At 51.4% G+C, this 21,446-nt stretch overlaps 7 protein-coding genes across 7 annotated transcripts; all 7 read left to right on the top strand.

The window, feature by feature from the left end:
- Positions 1 to 240: 240 nt before the first annotated feature.
- On the top strand, positions 241 to 1,287 carry BO94DRAFT_473474 (CCDC90 family protein; the record flags this gene model as incomplete). Its single annotated transcript, XM_025608478.1, has 3 exons — positions 241 to 784; positions 845 to 1,178; positions 1,230 to 1,287. 3 exons carry the CDS (start codon positions 241 to 243, stop codon positions 1,285 to 1,287), a joined length of 936 nt encoding a protein of 311 aa, XP_025464181.1.
- Positions 1,288 to 2,645: 1,358 nt separating this feature from the next.
- On the top strand, positions 2,646 to 4,649 carry BO94DRAFT_198529 (uncharacterized protein). The gene is made up of 2 exons (XM_025606087.1): positions 2,646 to 2,944; positions 2,996 to 4,649. Exons 1-2 carry the CDS (start codon positions 2,761 to 2,763, stop codon positions 4,477 to 4,479), a joined length of 1,668 nt encoding a protein of 555 aa, XP_025464180.1. The 5' UTR covers positions 2,646 to 2,760; the 3' UTR covers positions 4,480 to 4,649.
- Positions 4,650 to 4,838: 189 nt separating this feature from the next.
- On the top strand, positions 4,839 to 9,557 carry BO94DRAFT_588688 (putative SNF2 family helicase/ATPase; the record flags this gene model as incomplete). Its single annotated transcript, XM_025615900.1, has 5 exons — positions 4,839 to 4,872; positions 4,938 to 5,119; positions 5,196 to 8,418; positions 8,484 to 8,941; positions 9,006 to 9,557. 5 exons carry the CDS (start codon positions 4,839 to 4,841, stop codon positions 9,555 to 9,557), a joined length of 4,449 nt encoding a protein of 1,482 aa, XP_025464179.1.
- Positions 9,558 to 9,901: 344 nt separating this feature from the next.
- BO94DRAFT_198479 (ECM29 family proteasome component) lies at positions 9,902 to 15,999 on the top strand. The gene is made up of 4 exons (XM_025606086.1): positions 9,902 to 14,901; positions 14,970 to 15,169; positions 15,342 to 15,424; positions 15,482 to 15,999. The coding sequence occupies exons 1-4, from the start codon at positions 9,991 to 9,993 to the stop codon at positions 15,877 to 15,879; spliced, it is 5,592 nt and encodes a 1,863-aa protein (XP_025464178.1). The 5' UTR covers positions 9,902 to 9,990; the 3' UTR covers positions 15,880 to 15,999.
- A 638-nt stretch (positions 16,000 to 16,637) lies between these two features.
- Positions 16,638 to 17,300, top strand: BO94DRAFT_538218 (uncharacterized protein). Its single transcript, XM_025612444.1, has 2 exons — positions 16,638 to 16,883; positions 16,942 to 17,300. The coding sequence occupies exons 1-2, from the start codon at positions 16,871 to 16,873 to the stop codon at positions 17,157 to 17,159; spliced, it is 231 nt and encodes a 76-aa protein (XP_025464177.1). The 5' UTR covers positions 16,638 to 16,870; the 3' UTR covers positions 17,160 to 17,300.
- A 17-nt stretch (positions 17,301 to 17,317) lies between these two features.
- Positions 17,318 to 17,909, top strand: BO94DRAFT_198147 (uncharacterized protein). Its single transcript, XM_025606084.1, has one exon. The coding sequence runs from the start codon at positions 17,367 to 17,369 to the stop codon at positions 17,775 to 17,777; it is 411 nt and encodes a 136-aa protein (XP_025464176.1). The 5' UTR covers positions 17,318 to 17,366; the 3' UTR covers positions 17,778 to 17,909.
- Positions 17,910 to 18,041: 132 nt separating this feature from the next.
- BO94DRAFT_559213 (Zn(II)2Cys6 transcription factor) lies at positions 18,042 to 20,730 on the top strand (the record flags this gene model as incomplete). The annotated part of the gene is made up of 8 exons (XM_025614053.1): positions 18,042 to 18,312; positions 18,566 to 18,597; positions 18,666 to 18,786; positions 18,853 to 19,189; positions 19,213 to 19,420; positions 19,480 to 19,659; positions 19,728 to 20,240; positions 20,314 to 20,730. 8 exons carry the CDS (start codon positions 18,042 to 18,044, stop codon positions 20,728 to 20,730), a joined length of 2,079 nt encoding a protein of 692 aa, XP_025464175.1.
- Positions 20,731 to 21,446: the final 716 nt, after the last annotated feature.

The raw sequence follows: 21,446 nt of genomic DNA, 5'->3' as shown, positions 1-21,446 counted from the left end.
CAAGAACCAACCCACCAAAAAGGTTTGGACTAGGTACTCCGTATGTACTTCGTATAGGACGCCGATCACATGCGCGGTGGCGGCAGAGGGTGTTAGTCATCGATCGATCTGTTTCCGCGGGAAACGATACAACATCACCCAACATCTGCTTGATCAACTTAAGCCTATCTCGCGACCTCGTGTTGGCGACCCATCCCTTAACCTCCATTGCCCGGACCACATCAGTTATCTTCGAGAACTATGGCATCGCAGAAATCCGTAACGGAGGTGCCCCGTTCCATCCTCCCCCGTCTTACCTGGAACGGCTCCTCTGCCCGCACCACCGTCACTCCTCCCCAGACCACCGCCCTTCCAGCAAAACGCCAACAAAAGCAGCATCCTGGACGGAGCTGGATCCCTGCCGGACGGCAACTGCACACATTGACCTTTTCACCCTCCTCCCCGTTCGGATTTCTCGCAGTATCCCGAGAAGTTGGCACGTCATCATCGATCGCAAGACGGTTTCCCTTAGCGGGCAAAGCGACCAGTCGACCAACCGCGGAGCCCCTCGGGAACCCTATCCGACACAACGGTGTCTATGTGGCTACTTTCAACCCTGCTCGGAGGGCTTTCCATGCGTCTGCCCCGCATCAACGGGACCACCACTTTGATACACTGAAATTTGTTCAACGTTTGAAGGATGAAGGGTTCAGCGAAGAGCAGGCCGTTGCCATGATGAGGGTCCTGAACGACGTCATCCAAGAGTCGATCCAGAATCTGACTCGGACCATGGTGCTTCGGGAAGGTTAGTCGTTCCTCGCTGTGCTACATTCCAAGGATTTGGCTCCTTATACCATGCCTACAGATACGGAAAGATCAGCCTACACCCAGAAAGTTGACTTCGCCAAATTGCGCTCCGAGCTACTCAACGCAGACTCTACTGAAGCACAGCTGACTCGCTCGTCGCATGAAAAGATCGCTGCAGACCTCGCCAAGCTCAATTCGCGCCTACGCGATGAGATCGGGCGCACGCAAGCGTCGGTTCGTCTTGATCTGAATCTTGAGAAAGGCCGTATCCGGGAGGAAGCCAATGGCCAAGAAATGAGAATAAAGGAGACCGAAACAAGGATTGAGCAGGAGGTGGCGGGGTTGAGGGAGCGCGTGGAGGCCGTCAAGTTCTCCACGTTACAATGGCTCATGTAAGTGGTGTCCTACTCGCCGCTAAGACCAATGCTGACCGATCTTCCTAGGGGTGTTTGCACCGGTACTGCCGCACTGATTCTTGGTGCCTGGCGTCTTTTCATGTGAACCGTTATCTTCGGAGATTTTTTTTTTTTGCCGGAACAGGGATGAAAGCCTCTTGTCTCTTCGAGATAGACCTACCTATTGTATATTAACACTCACTTTGTCTCCTGACCCACCTGGATATGATGAGATTGGCCCGGGCTAGCGCCATTCCGTTTTTCTTTTTCTTTTTCTTCTTCTTTTGTCTTATTAGCGATTTGTGTGGCTTCAGTCATTTCTGGGTTTGCTATCTGGGGGGTGGACTAGACGCATTTGGAGGGTGGAACTAGCCCGTGGCCAGTGAAGAGGGACTATTATGATGTCGGCATAAATGAATCCTAGCAAGAAAGGGCATGACTACCTACTACCGACCCGCGTATTTTTCGGTCCGCCGCCTGTCCACTCAGGGACAATTTCCTAGAGAAGGGGAATCTGCGACTAAATCGATCTCGGCGATAAGAAAAATGAAGGATTGGATCGGCGAGAGTCGTCAGGCGCCATCGGTCATACCATGGACCTACTAGATACCTACCTAGTACGATACATACGGAGTACTGGTGCTCCGTAGTATAGTAGTCGTGCTATGGTACCCGCCATACGCCGGAGTGGTCCGTCGGGGTAAAAAGAGGGGGAGGACACCACGGAGTATTATCTACTATCAGTTCGACCATGTAGGAGTCAGTTCAAATCCGGCCATGATTGGCCGGCGTGCGCCTCGCCTCCTGCAAATGCCAGGTACTAACGGGCTTCTAATTATGATCGCTCCGTCGCATCCGCGCTGCTCCAATGGCATCCGTATCATATCTGTGGCACTGTGCAGCTTATCATCGGCTCACGGCAAGGGCCAGGGGCAATGCACCCTGGCTTTCCTTGATGGATGGCCGGCGATAACGCTTGAGCCTTGAATCAAGCTAGAACAGACTCTTCAAGCGGGATTGGCGGTCAGTTACCCCCATAGCACTATGCGTGAATGATACCATCAATCTCGTCACCAATCAATCCCACCGGCTGATCCATCCATGATTATCAGACTGAGTCGCACGCTGTCGGCAGAAGGCAGGCTAAAAAGGACCATGCCCACGGAGGACGTCCGTTTCGGCAACTCATGGCCATAGTGAACCCAGCTAGTCACTACTAACGTAGCATGCACCACCGATTGGAAATGGCCCCCCAGTTTATTTCTACATCGTACAAATACCCTCCTCGGCCCCGGGAGGGAGCATCGACATCGGCCGTTATATGCATCCTCTACAGGCATCAGTACCATTTAGTGCGTTCATTTTATGCATCGGTGCTTCCTCGAGAGCTTATAGCACTTAATCTCGACGCCCACTTGCATTTCCTGCCATAGCTCCTCAGGAAGAAACAGGTCGCGACATCGACTGAGAAGCTTTGTCCTACCTCGTCCCTAGGTCGAGAGAAACCCCATCCTAGGAGAGCAGACGAGCTGAAAGGATCCATCGAACTACAACACATCCCATAGAAGTAGCCGCAGCCATGTTGGCCTCCCTTTACGCCGCCTTCTGCCTGGGCTCTCTGCTATTCTCCCCAGCGCGGGCCCTCTTGGAGGTCTTCGAGGTTTATCAACCGGTCTCTATAACCCATGGCAGCGCTGGGTGTAATACAGAGGTTCTATTGATGGACCATGTGTTCGGCTATAGCTACGGGGAACCATATGTCGGTAAGGGGAAGCTGTTCCTGGGTAATCCAGTAGGATACTGATGTGAAACAGGGATCTACGAGCCACCAAACTGTACATTTGACACTGTTCGCATCAACTTCACTGTCACCTCCAAAGGCACGCAGTATGACCGTTTGGCTCTCATGTACCTTGGGGACACAGAGGTGTTCCGTACATCAACAGCGGAGCCATCAACCAATGGAATCATCTGGACTTATATCAAAGACATGTCACAGTTCAACGTGTTGTGGAAAGAGAAGCAAAAATTGATCTTCGACCTTGGAAATATCATCACTGACGTCTATACCGGGTCCTATAATGCCACGCTGACGGCATATTTCTCGTATGAGGGCAATGTCAAGACTCCTGATGTCATTCTTCCTATTTCTGCACGCAAATCAGGGCAGAATGCATCAAGCGATTTTGAGCTTCCAACAGATAATGCTACCGTGCTATATCAGTTTCCCCCGACAACCTCCCGTGCCGTTGTCTCTATTTCCGCATGTGGGCAGTCAACGGAAGAGTTCTGGTGGTCCAATGTCCTCTCCGCTGATGAGTACTCCTTTGATAACACTATTGGTGAGCTCTATGGATTCTCTCCTTTCCGTGAAATCCAGCTCTATATCGATGGCATCCTTGCCGGAGTAGACTGGCCGTTTCCCATCATTTTCACCGGCGGTGTCGCACCCGGCTTCTGGCGGCCCATTGTGGGGATTGACGCCTTTGACCTACGGCAGCCTGAGATAGATATCTCTCCCTTCCTCCCTTTGCTTACGGATAACCGCTCTCACTCGTTCGAAATCAGGGTCACAGGATTGAATGTTTCAGATGATGGAACAGTTACTTTTTCTAACACTGTTGGCTCCTACTGGGTGGTCACCGGCACCATATTCCTGTACCTAGATGATTCTGTGTCGCAATCAGTTACAAACTCGACGAACGGCCAAGCACCCGAGGTAATTGCACCAGCGCCAACTTTTGAGGTCACCCGGAATCTGGCCCAGAGTCGAAACGGGACGAACGAAACTCTATCTTACTCAGTCTTGGCCGAGAGAACACTTACCGTGCAGTCTTCTGAGTACTCATGGAGTCAGAATCTGTCGTACTCCAACTATGGTTCCTTGAACCAGCAAGGACTGAGCCAGAAGAACAACCAACAAACCTTCGGCCAAAACTCGATTTCACAGCTTACGGGGACCAAGACCACCGATGAGATTACGTTCGAATATCCCTTAATTTGTAACACGACATACGGACTGGAGGACGGGCTTTCCATTAGCGCTTTAATACGCAGAGGTCTGGACATCGAATCGACAGGTGGTCTCGGGGTTTCAACTTATACCTTCACCTCTGGGGCTTTGAATCTGCACACTGAGCAATGGGGTACGGCATATTATTATGAGTCATCGGATGATGAGGGCTCGGTCTCGACCGGTGAAACAACCGATGTCTTCCAAAGCAATGCTGGTGGAGTCCCATACTATCGCAGCGTCCGTGCGGTGAATGGCACCGTTGTATCCGACACAGACAGCTAGGTACGTACCTGGCACTTGCAATACTCGGTCAGGTATGCAGAGGTTGGAAGATTTGATCGGACTCGGAGGCGCCAAGTCTCAGGTACTAGTGGGATTGGAAATGGGATTGTAAATACAGTAACAGGGCTTATTATTTCGTTCTCTCAGACCTGCGTAGGCGAGAATTCTTACAGCCTCGGGCATCACTTCATGGTCGCGGGCGGAATAGCTCATCTCTGGCTGGTGATTGGACATGGACATCCTATCAACACGTGAGCCCTCTGATAAGATCCTCGTATCGATCTGACGCCCTGTATTGCCCGACTTCCATCACTCTCATATCGTGGCAATCAGAGGCGTCATAGACAGGAAGGTTCAGGATGGCCGTGGTGAAGGCAGAATTGTCTTATCCCGGTACTAATCATTAATTTGGTTCCAGGCGGATTGCCTCAAAGCCACTGCTAATTTCTCCATCCCAGGCAACGTTCCAGAATCATTAGCCACTGCCTTCGTCAGGCCTGGGCAGCCTGGGTCCTTTGATCATCCTAGCAAACGCCGCAAGCTGGCCTGGGCGCTTCAAAGCCTTAGACAACTAAACGGGCTGTCGGACTCACAAATTCCATTGGGTTATATACCGCTCGCACGTTTCCATTTGCACTTAGTATGTATTTTCTTATACTAACAGGAGCCGGCCTGACCCGGAGGCTCTTCCCACCAATGTAGCTGATGCCGGACAGAGCTTTGCGTCTGCTCCATATGAACATAGTAGCCCCACGGAACTGCTGCACACTGTACCTGTCACCCTTGAAGCTACTAGAGTTACTCGTGCCCAGGCTGGTACGGTCCAGAATGGACTTGCGCATGGGACCTACAACCTAGCAATTGTGACGCTTTCGGAGCGGGAAGTCGTCTTCACAGATGAGGTTTTTGATCCTGAAGCTGTTGAGCTTGGTAGTCATCTCTCACTTGCCACAAGCCTTCCTTCTGCCGACTGCTTTCACAGGAACGTCCCTTCTGTTTGTTACCAGGCTACTCTCCACCGTTTGCCTGATAGAAAAACATTTCATTTGGAAACAGTCGTCCTGTGGAAAGATTCAATCCATATCCCGGCGATCAACAAACTACCCGCTAGTTCATCAACAGTGTTCTCTAAGTATATTCTGCGAGAAGCAGATGATGATGTGGTACCCACGCAACTGCATAAGCATCGCAGGGAAGTAGGTGCCACGGGTTGGTCACCGCGTGACTTCTACGACAATGTCTACGTACCTCCAGACACCCCCGCGTCATCGGCAGAAATAAAATGTGGCCTTTTGGAATGCCAGCTTTTTCCCTTCCAAAGGAGAGCAGTCCGGTGGCTTCTGCAAAGAGAAGGCGTGGAGCTCCAACCAGATGGGCGGATTGTCCCCAGGAAGCAGGCTGTCAGTGGGAGCTTGCCACCATCCTTCATTCGAATCACCGATGCAGACGGGAGAATGTGCTTCGCAAGCCATCTGTTTATGACTGTGACTACCGACATCTCGAATTGGAATGCCGTGGAGAATACTCTCAAAGGCGGGGTATTGGCCGAGGAGATGGGTCTGGGTAAAACCGTTGAAATGATCAGTTTGATCTGCCTTCATCGCCGCTCGGTATCTTCAGATCGTCTAGATCAACACGGACGCGTCAAAAGCTTGAGGCCGTCAGGTGCGACCTTGATCATAACACCTCCAGCGATTCTTGAGCAGTGGAGACAGGAGATCGAATTGCATGCGCCGGGGCTGCGTGTATTTCACTATGAAGGTATCCAGCGTCATCAGAAAATACCAGATGCTGAACTGGTTGAGTTGATATCTGATCATGATGTTGTACTCACTACTTACAATGTCCTTGCCCGCGAGGTTCACTATTCTGGCGATGCGCCAAAGCGGAACCTACGACATGAGAAACGGTTTGAACCAAGAAGAACGCCGCTTGTTCAAATATCCTGGTGGCGGGTCTGCCTAGATGAAGCTCAAATGATCGAGAGTGGTGTTAGCAATGCTGCGAGAGTCGCTCGCTTGATTCCACGCCAAATGGCTTGGGCCGTGACTGGGACGCCTCTTCGTAAAGATATCGCAGACCTTCTTGGCCTCTTTCTCTTCCTTCATTATGAGCCCTACTGTGGTTTCATCTGGAATAGACTGTGCCTTTCATTCCGGCCAATTTTAGCAGGTATTGTTCATGGAATCGCTCTTCGTCATAGCAAAGATCATGTTCGTGGCGAACTTCGTTTACCTCCGCAGAAGAGAGTGATTATAACGGTCCCCTTCACGGCAGTTGAAGAACAACATTATGGACAATTGTACGAGCAGATGTGTGAAGATTGTGACCTTGATCTATCAGGAGCACCCCTGAGTGATGAATGGAACCCCAATGACCCGTCAGTGATCGAAAAGATGCGAAGTTGGCTGGTCAGACTTCGTCAATCCTGTCTTCATCCCGCGGGAAACAGCCGCCGGGGCTTAGGCATCGGCAACAATGGACCACTGCGGTCGGTAAATGAGGTGCTCGAAGTTATGATTGACCAGAACGACGTGCTCATACATGCAGAAGAGCGCTCGCTTCTCATGTCTCAGCTCCGGCGGGGACAGTTACTGGAGAATGCGATGCACAAGGATGAAGCGCTTGACCTTTGGAAAGTATCCTTGGAGCGAGCGAGCGCAGTTGTTCAAGAATGCCGGGATCGGCTGCAGGTAGAGCGCATGAAGAGTCAGGTCACCTTTGCAAATGATAATCAGGATTCTGTGTCAGTAGTCTTGACAAGCGACAACGAGGGCGACGAGGCAGAAACGAACGCACGCATCGGTACGCACCGCCAGAGATTGCGCATGGCTCTCGAGATTCAACATATTTGTATCTTTTTCACCGGAAACGCGTACTATCAGATCAAGTCGGACCCGAAGCTCACCGCACCTGACTCCGAACAGTATAAATCCCTTGAGAAACAGGAGGAGGAGGCGTATGCAACAGCGAAGGCCATCCGGAAGGAAATGCTGGTTGATATCTCCCGAAAAGTCACCCGTTCCATGAAAGACATAAAGGAGAAGTCCCAGAAGAGACAGTTTGTGACCATTCCCAATATGGAGCCCCAGATATATAGCACGGGCTTAGAGGGTCGTCGTGTTCTCGAGAAGTTCGAAGACTTCTGCGAAGCCATGAACCGGCATGCTACACAGTACGAGAGCTGGCGCCAAACTATGATAAAATTCCTCACTCAATCACTTATCGATCAAGAGGAAGAATCGGAACTCGAAGGTAACGAATACGAGAAATCTACCAAACATCAAGACGAAATGTACGTCTATATGGAAGCGTTGCGCGCCATGTTCGCTGACCGTCACGATTGCTTGACTGGACAAAAGAACGTCCTCATTGCTCATGAAGTTAAAGGAGGGATTATCCAAGCACATAAAGGGGAAGGCCCATCTCCAACCCTTTTCTTGGAAGTTATGAATTTACGCAGTAATATGAAGCCTGACCCGCAACTCGGCTCACTTCGTGGGATTATCAGCGAGCTTCGTAGCCTGACTATCTCCCTTGAATGGCAATCAAACGAAGGAAGTTCTCGAGCGCGTGCGGAGCTTGAAATCATCAATTTGGTGCTGAGAAATGCAAGTCAGATGTCCATTGAGCAATCCAAAGCTGTTTCCGGATTGGAGAGGGAGGTTGAGATGTTTCGAGATACGATGAATAACCGCCTCGAGTATTATCGTCAGCTACAGCAAATTTCTGATACCGTTGCGCCGTACGATGAAGAGAGTGTTGGCAAGCCCTTGGATGAGGTTCTTTTTACCTCAAAACTCGGGAAGGAAAGCGTTGTTGATGGGAAAATCTCTGCCTTGCGGGCAAAACGTCGGTATCTCATCCATCTTCGAGATGAGTCTGGCTCAGATGATTCGTCCAGAATTTGTGTCATTTGCCAGTCTGGGTTTGAAGTTGGTGAGTATCAACGTTGGAAAATCGTGCCAGGTCGTCCAGAAGCTAGCCTTACTAACTCCGAGTAGGGGTTCTGACGGTCTGTGGCCACAAGTATTGCAAAGATTGCTTACGGCTGTGGTGGCATCAACATCGCACATGTCCCACCTGCAAAAAGCATCTGAAAGCCAATGATTTCCATCAAATCACATACAAGCCGCAGGAACTTGTCGTGCAGGAAGAGAAAGCGCCGACCCGACTAGAGCTGGAACGCTCTTCAAGTAATTCTATATATGCTGGCATCAGCTCCAGCACGTTGAAAGAAATCAAAAACATTGACCTGGATACCTCCTTCGGTACAAAAATCGATACACTGGCACGTCATATCTTGTGGCTTCGGGAGCATGATCCGGGGGCGAAGTCTGTGGTGTTCTCCCAGTATAAGAACTTCCTCGAAATCCTCGCCAATGCATTGTCCCGGTTCAAAATCGGGTACAGCAGTGTTGATGGTAGGGATGGCATACGAAATTTTAAATGTGATCCAGCAGTAAGCCCTCTCCCCTCCGAACCAGAACACCAACCATTTACTAATGTCTGCTATCACTACACAGGTAGAATGTTTCCTCTTGCACGCCAAAGCGCATTCCTCGGGCCTGAATTTGGTGAATGCAACCCACGTCTTTCTCTGTGAGCCTCTTATCAACACTGCAATCGAGCTTCAGGCTATCGCACGTGTACACCGTATTGGCCAGCATCGGCCAACCACTGTTTGGATGTATCTCGTTTCCGACACGGTTGAGCAGTCGATCTACGACCTCTCCGTGTCGCGTCGTCTAGCCCACATCGTGCAGAAAGAGCAAGGACAGGAGGCACCGTCTGCCAAGCCTTCTGATGATGGTGCCGATATCCAGTATCTCAGCGAGATAGCAATCGATTCGGCCAATTCCTTGGAACTGCAAGATGCAGCACTTTCAAAGCTAATGGCAGGCGGTGCATCCGGCGGTGAGCTGGTGAAGAAGGATGATTTGTGGCAATGCCTTTTTGGCAATACGAGCCACAATAAGCCAGCCAATAGCCATTTGATCAATGCTGAAGGTGAAATTGCAAGGTTTCTGAGGGGCGAAGCAGCTGAACAGAGGAGAGCGCCACCCGCTCACCCATAACGTATCATGAATCTCACCTTGGTCATATATCACATGAAGTCAATATGACTCCTGTCAGTTCTTCAAGATTTATCTAGTACGTATATATTATATATCTATTTTCGTATTCGTTTCTACGTTCTGGTTTATAATAAGTGGGGAAATACATCCATATTGAATATTCCAAAGCGGCCGGTTACCAGTTTAGATACATACGGTAACTACCTGAACCCCGTATGCTGACTAATAGGAATCTTTCCCCAATCGGGGTGTTATCGTGGCCTCGGGTTTGGCGGCGGTGACGTTGGAACGTCTGCCTTGAGCCATGGCGTGAGACCCTCCCTCACTTAAAATTCCTCTGCATACCCCGGGAGCTTTTCTATACTCATATATCCACTTCCATACCAATGTGGGATGTGAATTAATTCCTTTGACTTTCCAGTTTACCTTCATCATGGCTACAGAGGCTACGCCAGCAAGCTCCGAAGCTCGCGAGTTGAGCTTGATATCCAAGGTTGAGCTTAGGATTGCCCTGGCGGACACCGATGCCAAACTTGAGCCCCTTCTCAATACCTACCTGGCACCATTATTGCTCAAGTTGGGTTCTGAAAATCTTGCTGTTCGCAATAAAGTAATTGCAGTGTGCCAGCATGTCAACACTAGAGTCCAAGCCCCGTCCATTAAGCTGCCCGTGGCGGCTTTGCTCAAGCAGTTCAAAGAGCAGAAGTCCCAGCTTATCCGACATTTCGATCTGATATATATCCAACAAAGTATTGATCGTCTGGGCTCAGACGCAAGAGTCGAGGTCCTGCTTCCCCTGCTCCAGGGCATTTCCGAGATCGGAACATTTGGCAACCAAGCTGCCGTGGTATTTAATCTTGTCCTGCGGCTCCTACCCTTGCTCAAGTTACCGCCCAAGGATAGCGACGATGATGTGCATTTGAAGTCTCGATTAGGTTTGTCCGACCGAGACACAAGGTTTCTGTCGGCATGGTTCGAGAAATTGCTGCTTCTGTTCCCCGCAGATAAGAGTTCGCCGACCTGCCCCGGGTTGTCTCCTGCAGATTACATATTCTTGAACAAGGGTGCACCTGTAAACGAGACATGGAACCCATCTTCACAGGGTGGCCTGAATTTGACTGAGACAAAAGTCAAAGCCCTGAGATTTCTCGCGAGTGGAGCTTTCAGTCACACAGAGCGGTTCTTACCTGCTCTAATTGCTTCTGCAGATGCGAATTCTCGCCTTTCCGATATTGGGGAAGAGCTTCTCAAGAGATTCGTCCCCGACTTGGAGGCGCCAGATGTTGTACAGCAGCTCTATGGCTTGTACTTTGGAGCTGCAACGCCTGACGGTGCACCGCCGGCGCGACCTGCTCTGCAGACCAGAATTCTGACCTTTCTCGGGAAATCAATTAGAGCAATAGGGGATAGATGGAGAGTTATCCGGGTGATCGAAGAAGGCCTTTTGTCAGATGCTGCAAGGTCTTTCAAGGGATTGCAGGCCCCAAAATTGAGAACACAAATATTCAACTTTACCACCTGGGTCGTTAGAATGGGTTCTCCATCTGATCTTGAAGAAATGGCACCTAAGCTTATAACAGGCTTACGGGACTTCATCCAGTCTCAAGGATGGCCGAGCCCCGGGGCTAGCGGGCAGAAGCTTCCATCTACGGACCTGAGTCTACGGGGTCTTGCATACGAAAGTATCGGTATTATGGTTCCCAAGGCGAACTTTGCGGTGTATGATGGGCAGGAAAGCCTCTCTGGCTTCGAACTTATTCAATGGCTATTCACTTCATTAAACTCCGATGACTCGAGCTCTCAGATCTTTGTGAGTATTGAACAGGCCTTAGGAAGTATCCTCAACTCCTCGATAGATAGTTGGGACAACGATTTCCACGATCAATTGCGGCCTTTCCTCGTTCGGCAGATGAACAATTACCCGGGAGGAGAGGATTTAATGACCGGGTTCAATGTTGTTCGCGGTCCCCAGTACGCTGCCGTACGTTTTGCGAACAGGTTTTTACCATACAATGATGTTGTTGCACGCTGGATTGACCTCATGGCAATTGCAAGCGGGTCAGAAAACCGTCAGGAAGTAACGGAAGAAGGGAGAAAAGGCCTGCATCCATTTTGGCACCGGCTTCTGCGTCCTTCTTACGACAGACAGCCGGCTACTTTGGCATCTAGGGACTCTACATGGCATGATTTCCCAAAGTTTTCGGAACTCTCTCGTTTTCTACTTGGCTCGGCAACCTCAAATGGAGTGTCAGGTTTGTCTGCCTCGGAAATTATATCGGGATCCTACAGGAATGCTTTTGCTTCCACGGTTTCGTTCATTCGGAGTGTATTGCTCTGGGAGTCACTTTCCGCTTCTGATACCGGTATTGAAATAGACCAAGACTGGGACACGAAGCTTGATGTGATGCTTACATCCGATGAGCAAGCACGATCGTCCTTGAAACGGTACATTCGAATTGCCGATAAAGAAGCCATTGTTCTCTTTCTAAACAGTGCTTTGGCTGGCCTCGCCCGTGAGAGCCGGGAGGGCCTGCAACAATGCGGAGTGCATTTTGTCAATATTTGCTCTTTGGCCTCAAATGAAATTGTCGAGTCGGTCGTTCCACAGACGCTGGTGCTGAGAACTTCGTTGAAGAGCAACGACCAAGATATTCAGACTATGGCCGCACGTGCAATTGGAATTCTAGCATCCCATCCTTCCCTTCCTGAGAACGACCTCATGACACTGATCGCAGAGTGCTTGGATCGCATAGCGTCATGGAACTCCGCAATCGGGGAAGTTGCACTGCAGGTTCGAGGGGCAGTGTTGGCACTGTCGTATATGTTGAGCAGGCTTGCTTTCCGCAACATGACAATCAAAGTGGCTAATGCACATGTGGATCAGTTTGTCCATACTATTTGTGAAATGCTCGAAAGCGCGCGCGATTCACTTCTTCGGCGTTCTGCACAGGTAGCAATTGGGCAGCTCAGTCTCTCTGGAATCTTGTCATATTCTATGCTTTCGGATGTTAAATGGAAACCGATCCGAGAAGCCCTGGTACGGGATGCGAAGGCCGAAAGCGAAACGGCTATAATATCATTGGGACATCTATCCCTCACTTTCCCCGAGTATGGCTCTGATGATTCACATTTCAGTGCCCTCACAGGTGCCCTCTATGCTCTACATGAGATTCGCAGCCCTGAAATACATTTCACCGTCGGCGAAGCACTGAGCAATGCTGCAGCGGGCTGGAATTCTAAATCATTGGGCCCCGAATTTGATGTGGATGAAGAGTCTCCTGTTTCGAAGGTACCGGAATCCGTGGTTGCTGATGTGGCCGACACGATAATAGCAAATTGCGGTGCACCGAAACCGTCCCTCAAAAGGGCATCTGCTATTTGGCTGCTGAGTCTGATCAAAAATTGTGGCCATTTACACCCAATGCAAGCACGCCTGCGTAAATGTCAGAGCTCATTCAGCAACTTGCTTGTTGACCGGGATGAGGTGGTCCAGGAGACCGGTGCACAGGGATTGAGTATTGTATACAGCATGGGTGACCAAGGACTGAAGGATGATTTGGTACGCGACCTAGTCAACTCATTCACCGAGAACAGTTCAACCCTCGCAGGTGGCAAGGTTAGCCAAAACACCGAGTTGTTCGAGCCTGGGGCCCTCCCAACTGGGGGCGGTTCCTCAGTCAATACCTACAAAGACATAATGAACCTTGCATCCGAAGCCGGTGACCCAACCCTTGTGTATCGCTTCATGTCTTTGGCTTCGAACAATGCCATTTGGACGAGCCGGGCCGCATTTAGCAAGATGGGCATCAGCAGTATCTTTTCTGACTCTAGTGTCGACGGTTATCTGGCGAAGAATCCCAAGATCTATCCCAAGCTATTCCGCTACCGGTTCGACCCGAATCCCAATGTCCAGCGGTCGATGAATACCATTTGGCGGTCCTTGGTCAAAAATCCTATGGAAGTGATCGAGGTTCATTTTGATGAGATCATGAATGACTTGTTGAAGAGCATGTTGGCCGGTCGGGAATGGAGAGTTAGGCAGGCAAGTTGTACTGCAATCGCGGACCTGCTTCAGGGACGCCAACCCGAGAAATACGCCACGTACATGGACGAAATCTTTACCAAAGCCTTTAAGCTCTTGGATGATATCAAGGAGACCGTCCGAGTGTCAGCATTGAAGCTTTGCCAGACCATCACCAACGCTATCATTCGCACGCTGGAGACAAGTGACACGGACACCAAGCGGGCCGATACTATGCTTCGAAGTGCCATCCCATTTCTGTTGAGTGACAAGGGCATGGAATCCGGAGTTGAAGAGGTCCAAGGATTTGCCATTGGGGCTTTGATCCAAATGATCAGGAAAAGCCCTGGTAGTCCACTGCGACAATTCATACCCCGCATAATGGAGCAGTTTCTAAATTCCCTGAGTTCCCTGGAACCTCAAGCGGTCAACTATGTTCACCTCAACGCCGATAAGTATGGACTGACAGGCCAGGAAATCGACAAGATGAGACTGTCTAGCATTCGCACCTCTCCTATGATGGAGGTCATTGAAAGATACCTCGTCGATATGTTGGATGAGCAGAGCATGAAGGAATTCGCGGCCCAGCTTGAAGGCGTGTTGCGCTCGGCTGTTGGGCTTCCATCGAAGGTCGGCTGTAGCCGTGTTTTGGTTCTCCTGAGTATGCGATCCATGCTTTTCCGTCCTTATGCAGATCGTTTCATACAGCTCCTCGGGAAATACGTGGTCGATCGCAACGACACTGTCAGTGCATCGTACTGTACATCCATAGGCTACCTCCTTCGTTTGGCCTCGGATGGCCGAGTCCTGAAAACAATCGAACACGCCAAAGAGCTATACTTGACCGCCGAGGACACCAACCAGCGGGCCATTTCGGCAGAAATCTTACAAGCTGCTTCGAAGTTATCCAACGACCGGTTCATGGCATTTGCTACGACTGTGCTACCGTTCATCTTCGTATCGAAGAGTGACTTGGACGAGCATGTTAGAGAGGTGTTTGAGAAGACATGGCAAGATAATGTTGGTGGCAACCGCACAGTATCCCTCTACATCAGGGAAATCACGGACCTTGTCTCCAACAATTTAGATTCAGCTCGTTGGGCTATCAAGCATACGGCAGCTCTGGGGCTTGCAAAGGCTATCATGTCGCTGGACTCTGAGATTGATCTCCCAACTAGTGAGTATATATGGCCTGTACTGGAGAAAGCTTTGGCCGGAAAAACGTGGGACGGCAAAGAGGTTGTCCTAGAAGCCTTCACGAAATTTTCAAGCCAGGCGAAGAGATTGTGGCAAGAGAAACCAACGTTCAGTGAGACAATGAAGGTATGCCTTTCTCTCCCCCGTCTCTCGCTTCAATAGGCGGAATCCTGATCGCCGTTTCAACCTTCAAGACTATTGCCATCAGGGAAGCGAAGCGGAATAATCCCACATATCGCCCGCATGCGCTTATTGCTCTCGGGGGAGTGTCTCAAGCACGCAAAGACCTAGAGCTCCTGCCAGATGCCATGAGCATTGTCACCCGAGTGCTAGATGAGGCCGAAGACCAAGGGGAACCGATGGATGTAGATTCAGGAAAGGGCCAAAAACCCAAGTAAGTTTCCTATCCGTGTCTTGTGTTCAATCGGCCTATTTTTCCTTGATTGCTTCTCCTATTGGGATTACTTTGATTGGTCGTGGCTGTTGGACCTGGGCGCAGAAGGAAGTATAGGGGCTGTTCCTCTGGATTCAGGGACGATGTACGGCAGGTGCTGATGATTCTGCAGACAGACCCTGGATGACACGTTGGCGGCTTGTGTGACATGCCTTTTACAATGCCTCAGTCCTACATCGCATACTTCGGCAAAGAGTGGGTTCTCTTGCAGTCAGCCGATTTCCGATCATAGACGTGCTAACGAAGGACCAGCCATCCACGGACATCTGGAAACGTCGAGGCCGGTGTTGCACAGGGCGGTGGGCCATGGGGGTAGAAACGTGCAGGTTACGCTGTACCGACAGCTGCGCGCACTATTTGACCAAATCGGGACGTGGGCATCGGAACGGAGTGGCGAATCCGATCTACGCGGGCCCCAGGAACCCTTGGCGGCGCTAGCCGGTGAGATGTTCTCCCAGGAGATAGACCTCTCCGTCGAAGCCATTCGCAATGAGCGTGCCCAGGCAGTAGTCGCCTATGTCGAGCTCTGCGGGCAGGCTGGCCTTCCGATCGACGAGGCACTCCAGCTCTCGCTGAAGAGCTGGCGGGAAGACGAGAGGTCGGGACCAGTACGACAGATCCTAGATCGGGCACTCGTCAAGCTGCGATGACTCCTGTGACATGGATTCATATGCGGGGAAGAATGTCTCAGGTCGGAAAATTGATCATGGGACGACTAGCGTCGGTACGGCATGGATCCGAAGCATGCATGTAGCCAACTCGCCATGTATGTGCTCAGCTCCAGTCGGTATGAGGTAGTACGGTATTGTCAGGAACTGTCCGTCCCAATCAGGGCTCTTGCACTAGAAAGGGGGTGGATCCATGGTGCCAGCATCGGGGGGGGGGGGTTTTCAGACGGTGCCTTGGGCAGGAATACCTAAGTAGATAGGCACATAAAGTGCATGGCACCCAACTTTAACTTGCCTCTGTAGCGTGATGCAGGCCTGCGCCTGACCAATCACCCCAAAACCAAGCCACCACCGGCCGGAGAAGAAGATGCCCGTCCCATGGAAGATTTGAAAAACTGGAGGAAGGGGTGGGAGGCGGTGACCGTCTTGTTTGCTTTGGACAGACATAAGTGGTGAGGAAGCGGCGCTTCATGCGGACATCCCGAGGATCTAGATTGGCCCAGGCGAGTCTGGCAGAAGGACCAGACTAGTGCGGATTAGCGCCCTGGTATTGGTACGGATCAAACCGGTATCTGCGACTTTATCTCCGGTGGCCGTCAACTGAACATACGTCGTACGGCTCTGGTAAGTACCAAATCGGTACGTCTCCCATACGGCGGCGCCACGCATGGCGCAAGTCTGGTCCGGGCCGGCATTTAAAGCCGTCCACCCATCCGACGGATCAGCCAGGGGAACCTGAGCAATTATTATGTAAGACTGCTTTAAGGTTGTTGTGGTTTGCGTTCACTCGTTCAGCTCTGTACTGTCTAGTCTCTACACAGTACTAGTGGTAGTAGACTATCACCAGTCCAGTCCAGTCACCCACCCAGCGACTGGTTCGGCCCCGAGAATATAACGTGAAGTGGCCGAGAACGGGCTTGATTTCTCAAACCCTGGCCGGACATGGCCCCCATATTGGTTGTCTCGAGTCTCAATGTGGATGCATGGTCCGATACCAAAACCCGACCACTCCAGTGACCACTGACCACTGACCAGATGAGACAGATCATGACTCGTCCCCCCTCCCCGTATACCGGCGTGGCCGAACTCACCTGACGCCCCAAATTCAGCCTGAACCGTGGGCCCTGGTCTATATTCAGGTCGCTACTATAGCCTCAAAGTGTTCGTCGACGAACCTATCAATCGTGATAAGTGCGAACAGATCAGAAACCAACGACAACTGTGATGGAGCAGATCATGCTCCACTGGGGTCTCCTGCCTGATTGGGTGCCACCAAGGGGGTGGATCAGAGTTGGAGGGTTGAGAGGGGAAGGGGGAAAATAGCATTCTTGCCATTCTCAGTGCCAGCTTCATGCCTCTCTCGCCCCAGAGCTTTATTTTTAATCTTCCTTTTTTTTTTTTTTTTTTTTCTTTGGTTTCGCTCCCCTCTGCCACATGGTTGGCATCTGCACTCCATGGTCTAGGTCGAAATGGGTTCACTGGGGCTAGAAACTCTCGCCCAGGTAAGGGCTAAGAGCCTACGTACCTATCTAGTACGTACGGTAAGAGACCTTCTTGATCACACAACCAAACATGCCATGGCGTCAGGTCCGCAGCTTAGTAGTAGGTCGAACTTGGGCGCAGCCTCCTTATTCGCCTGCTCCCCCTTCGCCGTCCACCCTGTCCAATTCCATCGGAGCCGCCACTGTGGACAGGGCTGGCTGATGATCCCAGAACGCTTGGGTTCTGCATCAGCTCCTCTGTACCTTATCCTATCTTTCCTTTCTCCCATTGCTCTTCTCGCCGTTTCGACAGTCTCCAGTCTATCTTTCGTTCCAATCTTCTCCTTCTCCTTCTCTTCTTTTTCCCCCCCTCTGTTTTATTTATTTTTATCTTTTTAGACTTTTTCGCCTCTGATTTTTCTAGTCTCTATCATTCGTCCCACCTATAGATATCTAGTCCCTTTTCAGGATGCATAGACGATGCTTCCGATTCTGTTTATCTTCCTCCGTGATCCCCGACTCCATGGCCTCTAGTCTTTCGACCATGGTCGGTTGCCTTTGTCTATAGTGATCACATTGACTTCTTCTCTCTTCTGCCCTTCTTCTCTTCAGTTTCTTTCCTGGTCTGCATTCATTCCGGAGATAGTTGTGAAAGCACATAGTATGGGTGCCTGTTCTGCTGTCACCATCCAGGCACCTTTGGTTAATGCAACCTCCAAAGCAACCACCTCCATGGCCGCTGTCAGCATTTCGATGACAAACCGGTCTATGCGGTCCTCGAGGAAGCCGCCTTTGCGACTGCCTATAATTGCCCCCAAGAATAGTCTCATGGGCCCCAGCCCTGGCTTTGATGTTCCGACCACCAAAAAGGTTACGATCCGTCAGCACCGGCTCCGCTTCCCACCCCGGTCCCGAACTGGTTGCTGGTATGTCCGTTGGCGGGGAGAATATCTTCATTGCCCGTCCTGGGGTTGTCTCTGATGTCATATTACCTTCTTAGGACATGCAGAGTGAGCCCAATCTTTCCGTGCCGAAAGCAGTTGTCCCCGAAGCGTCGTACGGTCTCGTGCTAACTTGTTTGCTTTCCTCGGAAGTAGAGCCGCAAGGGTGAGTGGCTTAGTGGCTCCCTGGGAGAGCTTTTCCGTTCTGCCTACTCCAATGCGATTGTATACTGATCCTCGTGGTAGTCAAGTGCGACGAAGTCCGCCCTCAGTGTAATGTACTTACTTTTTAACCGACGCCCATCGTGGACTCTGCTGGGTTCTAGGCTAACCTTCGCTGGTCTAGCAATGCGCTCGTCTTGGCCATGTGTGTGACTACCGGCCTCGATTGTGCTTCCGAGATGATACCCGTCGGGTCAGAGAGCGTATGCTGGATGTGAGGACGGTGGGCAATGTGGTCTGGGACCGTAAGAAGCCTCGGTATCCCGTATCCGTTTAATTCACCTCTAATGGGCTCGGACTCTCCTGTACAGCGAAATTGAGGACAAGCAACACCCCCCCGGCGACTGGTGATCTACTTCCGCCTTTTGCGGCCCTCACCTCAGATGAGGAGCGGGAGCGAAAGGCACAGGCATCGATTCCCGGCACTTACCATGTGGTTGCCATCCCTGAGAGCTTCTCTCAGCTCCCTGAGTATATGGGTGAGACGTCGGAAGTAAATGCGGGAATCAGTGCCACCCTGGAAATGGGCAATGGCGACCATTCCCAGGTGGGAGATGGTAATTCGGCCTACGGGCCAAATGTCGTCGTATTGAAGAGTTTCAGATCCGCGCGAAGACATTTCTATCCCGACCGAAGAAGCACGCCTCAGTCCCCGATTCCGACCAGGGGAGTTTCTCGTTATCTGCGCCTTCGGTTTCGGAGCTGATCCCAGACTATCCAGGCGACAGCATGCCGCATATGCAGGAAGGCCTCGACCTGCTGCTCCTTGACCACTTTCGCAATTTTGTGTGTCTGCAGCTGATTCCAAAAGATGGGGTGTTTAACATCCATGGTTTGGATGCGGCCGTCTTCGAACGTGAAGCGTCGAGTTTCCCTCCCGTATGTGATCCTTTCAAGCATGCCATGTCGTGCGTCGAAACTAATTACTAGGCTAATAGCTTTACCATGCAATGATGGCTCTATCCGTGCTCAGTCTGGTTCGCCAAGGGGTTGGTCAACACATCGATGCTTCCTATTACTATAATCAGGTTGCCTCCTCCCACGGTAGCGTCTGCGGTAATGAAGATTTCTTGTCAGATGCAGTCTACCTGACTCATTTTCTCCTGCTCATCTACGAGGTTGGATTTCCCCGTGAGCTCCTTTCGGCACATTCTTATACAATGGGGGCTAACTTTGAATTATCTAGGTTGTGGCAGCCAAACCCGGTAGTTCAAATCGTTGGTCGCACCATGTCTCCCGGCTGCTCCATTTGATTTTGCTCAGGCAATCAATACCAAGGGCGGAACGATTCCCTGGCATAGCTTGGTGGGTTTGCCACATGGATCTATACTCGCTAATGGGCGGCGCAGGCACTGGGGAATTTGTCCGCGCCGTCCTTGACAACCAGCTGCTACTGGAACTACAGTCCCTCTGCTACCTTGTTGGGCCCGACGGCTCGCCTTTGATATACGCCGATGGCAGCTTACCCATGATCATGCGCTTATACTATGACACGTTTGTCCTAGCCATCCGGATCGGACTTCTTGCCGTCGAAACTCGAGGGGCCAAAGGACCATATTTCAATAATTCGAGCTCACAGCAACAGGGACTCAAGGAACTACGCGAATTGCTCGTTCGACTATGGGGCCATGAGGAGATTGGATATCTGTTCCAGAACCAAGCCAGTCTTCCACTGCGATCACAAAATTTGTTGCAACAAGTGAGCCCGTCTCCTCTATCTCCCCCTTCTTCCACCCCCTTGACCAGTTGATGCTAACGACTAAGCTATCCAGCTTGCTATCTTGTTCCACACCTGCCTGCTTTTCTCCTTCACCAGCCTTTGGTCGGGACAGCGGTCGGAACCCGGGGCTGCCCCTGACGAGGAAGTCCACCACCACGCCGCGCAAATTCTACAAATCGTATCGGCGATGATCGAAAAGGGCAGCGGAGGGGACCGGCGATTTACAGCGTTCCCGATTTTCCTGGCAGGCGCTGTGGCCCCGTCGAGCGGGCTGAAGATGATGGCGTTGGAGCTACTGTCGAACCTGGAGGACCACGAGATTGGGTACAACGCGGCGACCACGTGTCAGATGTTACAGGTGTTTTTTGAGCAGCAGATCCAACATTCCCGGCGAGGGGGGCATGCGCTCGAGATCGAATGGGTGGAGGTGCTAGCTGAGCACGGGCTGCAGCTAGTCAACTACGGATGATGGGTCTTGGGGGGATCAAATTTTGAGAAGTCGGGGAGGAGTTGAGTCGGAGTCGGGCGTTTTTGCGATTGTTTTCAGGAAGGCGGAAATAGATGGCTCGTACATGCCAGTGCCTTCGAGCTTTTATAGTCTCACGACATGAAAGACCCTGGCGATCAACCAGGCAAGGCTGATCGATTCAATATCCCTACCTATCTATCTTCCATACTACACAGCCGATCAGATCATCAGGTATTAATTAAGGTACCGCGGCGGGCCGATCCCGATGTCGGGGGGGAACTGGCAGGGTCCACCGGCGCTGAAGGAAGGATGCAATCTGCAACCTGCAACCTGCAACCGGCAACCGGCAACCGGCCAGCTGCCAGGCACCGACAGGACTTAGAAAGTAAGTACTAGGGACTGGAACATCGCGACAATCGTCCTTCCTGCAGCCCGTCCAAGAGATAGCCGGCCATGCTGGACGGCCATTCGCCGAGGGGAGCCCCTCTGGCGCCCGAGGGGCCCTGGCGCTGGGCCAATGATGCGCCGGCCACTTAACCCCCCCGGCGGCTAACTGGAGGGCGAGCAGCAACTGTGTGAGTCCAATGCCTCTCTCTCTCTTTTTTTCCCCCTTCTCCTCCTGCTGCTCTTTTTCTCGACATAGTCTTCTCCTTCCTTGGTCGTCGTGCCTGCGGCTTCTTGTTGCTTTGGGAGGGCCGGAGCATGATAGACAGCCG

The sequence above is a fragment of the Aspergillus sclerotioniger genome, assembly GCF_003184525.1.
Source record: "Aspergillus sclerotioniger CBS 115572 chromosome Unknown BO94scaffold_27, whole genome shotgun sequence".
Classification (NCBI taxonomy): domain Eukaryota; kingdom Fungi; phylum Ascomycota; class Eurotiomycetes; order Eurotiales; family Aspergillaceae; genus Aspergillus; species Aspergillus sclerotioniger.
The sequence above is the reverse complement of the archived record's forward strand: the minus strand, read 5'-3'. Positions and strand labels throughout refer to the sequence as shown.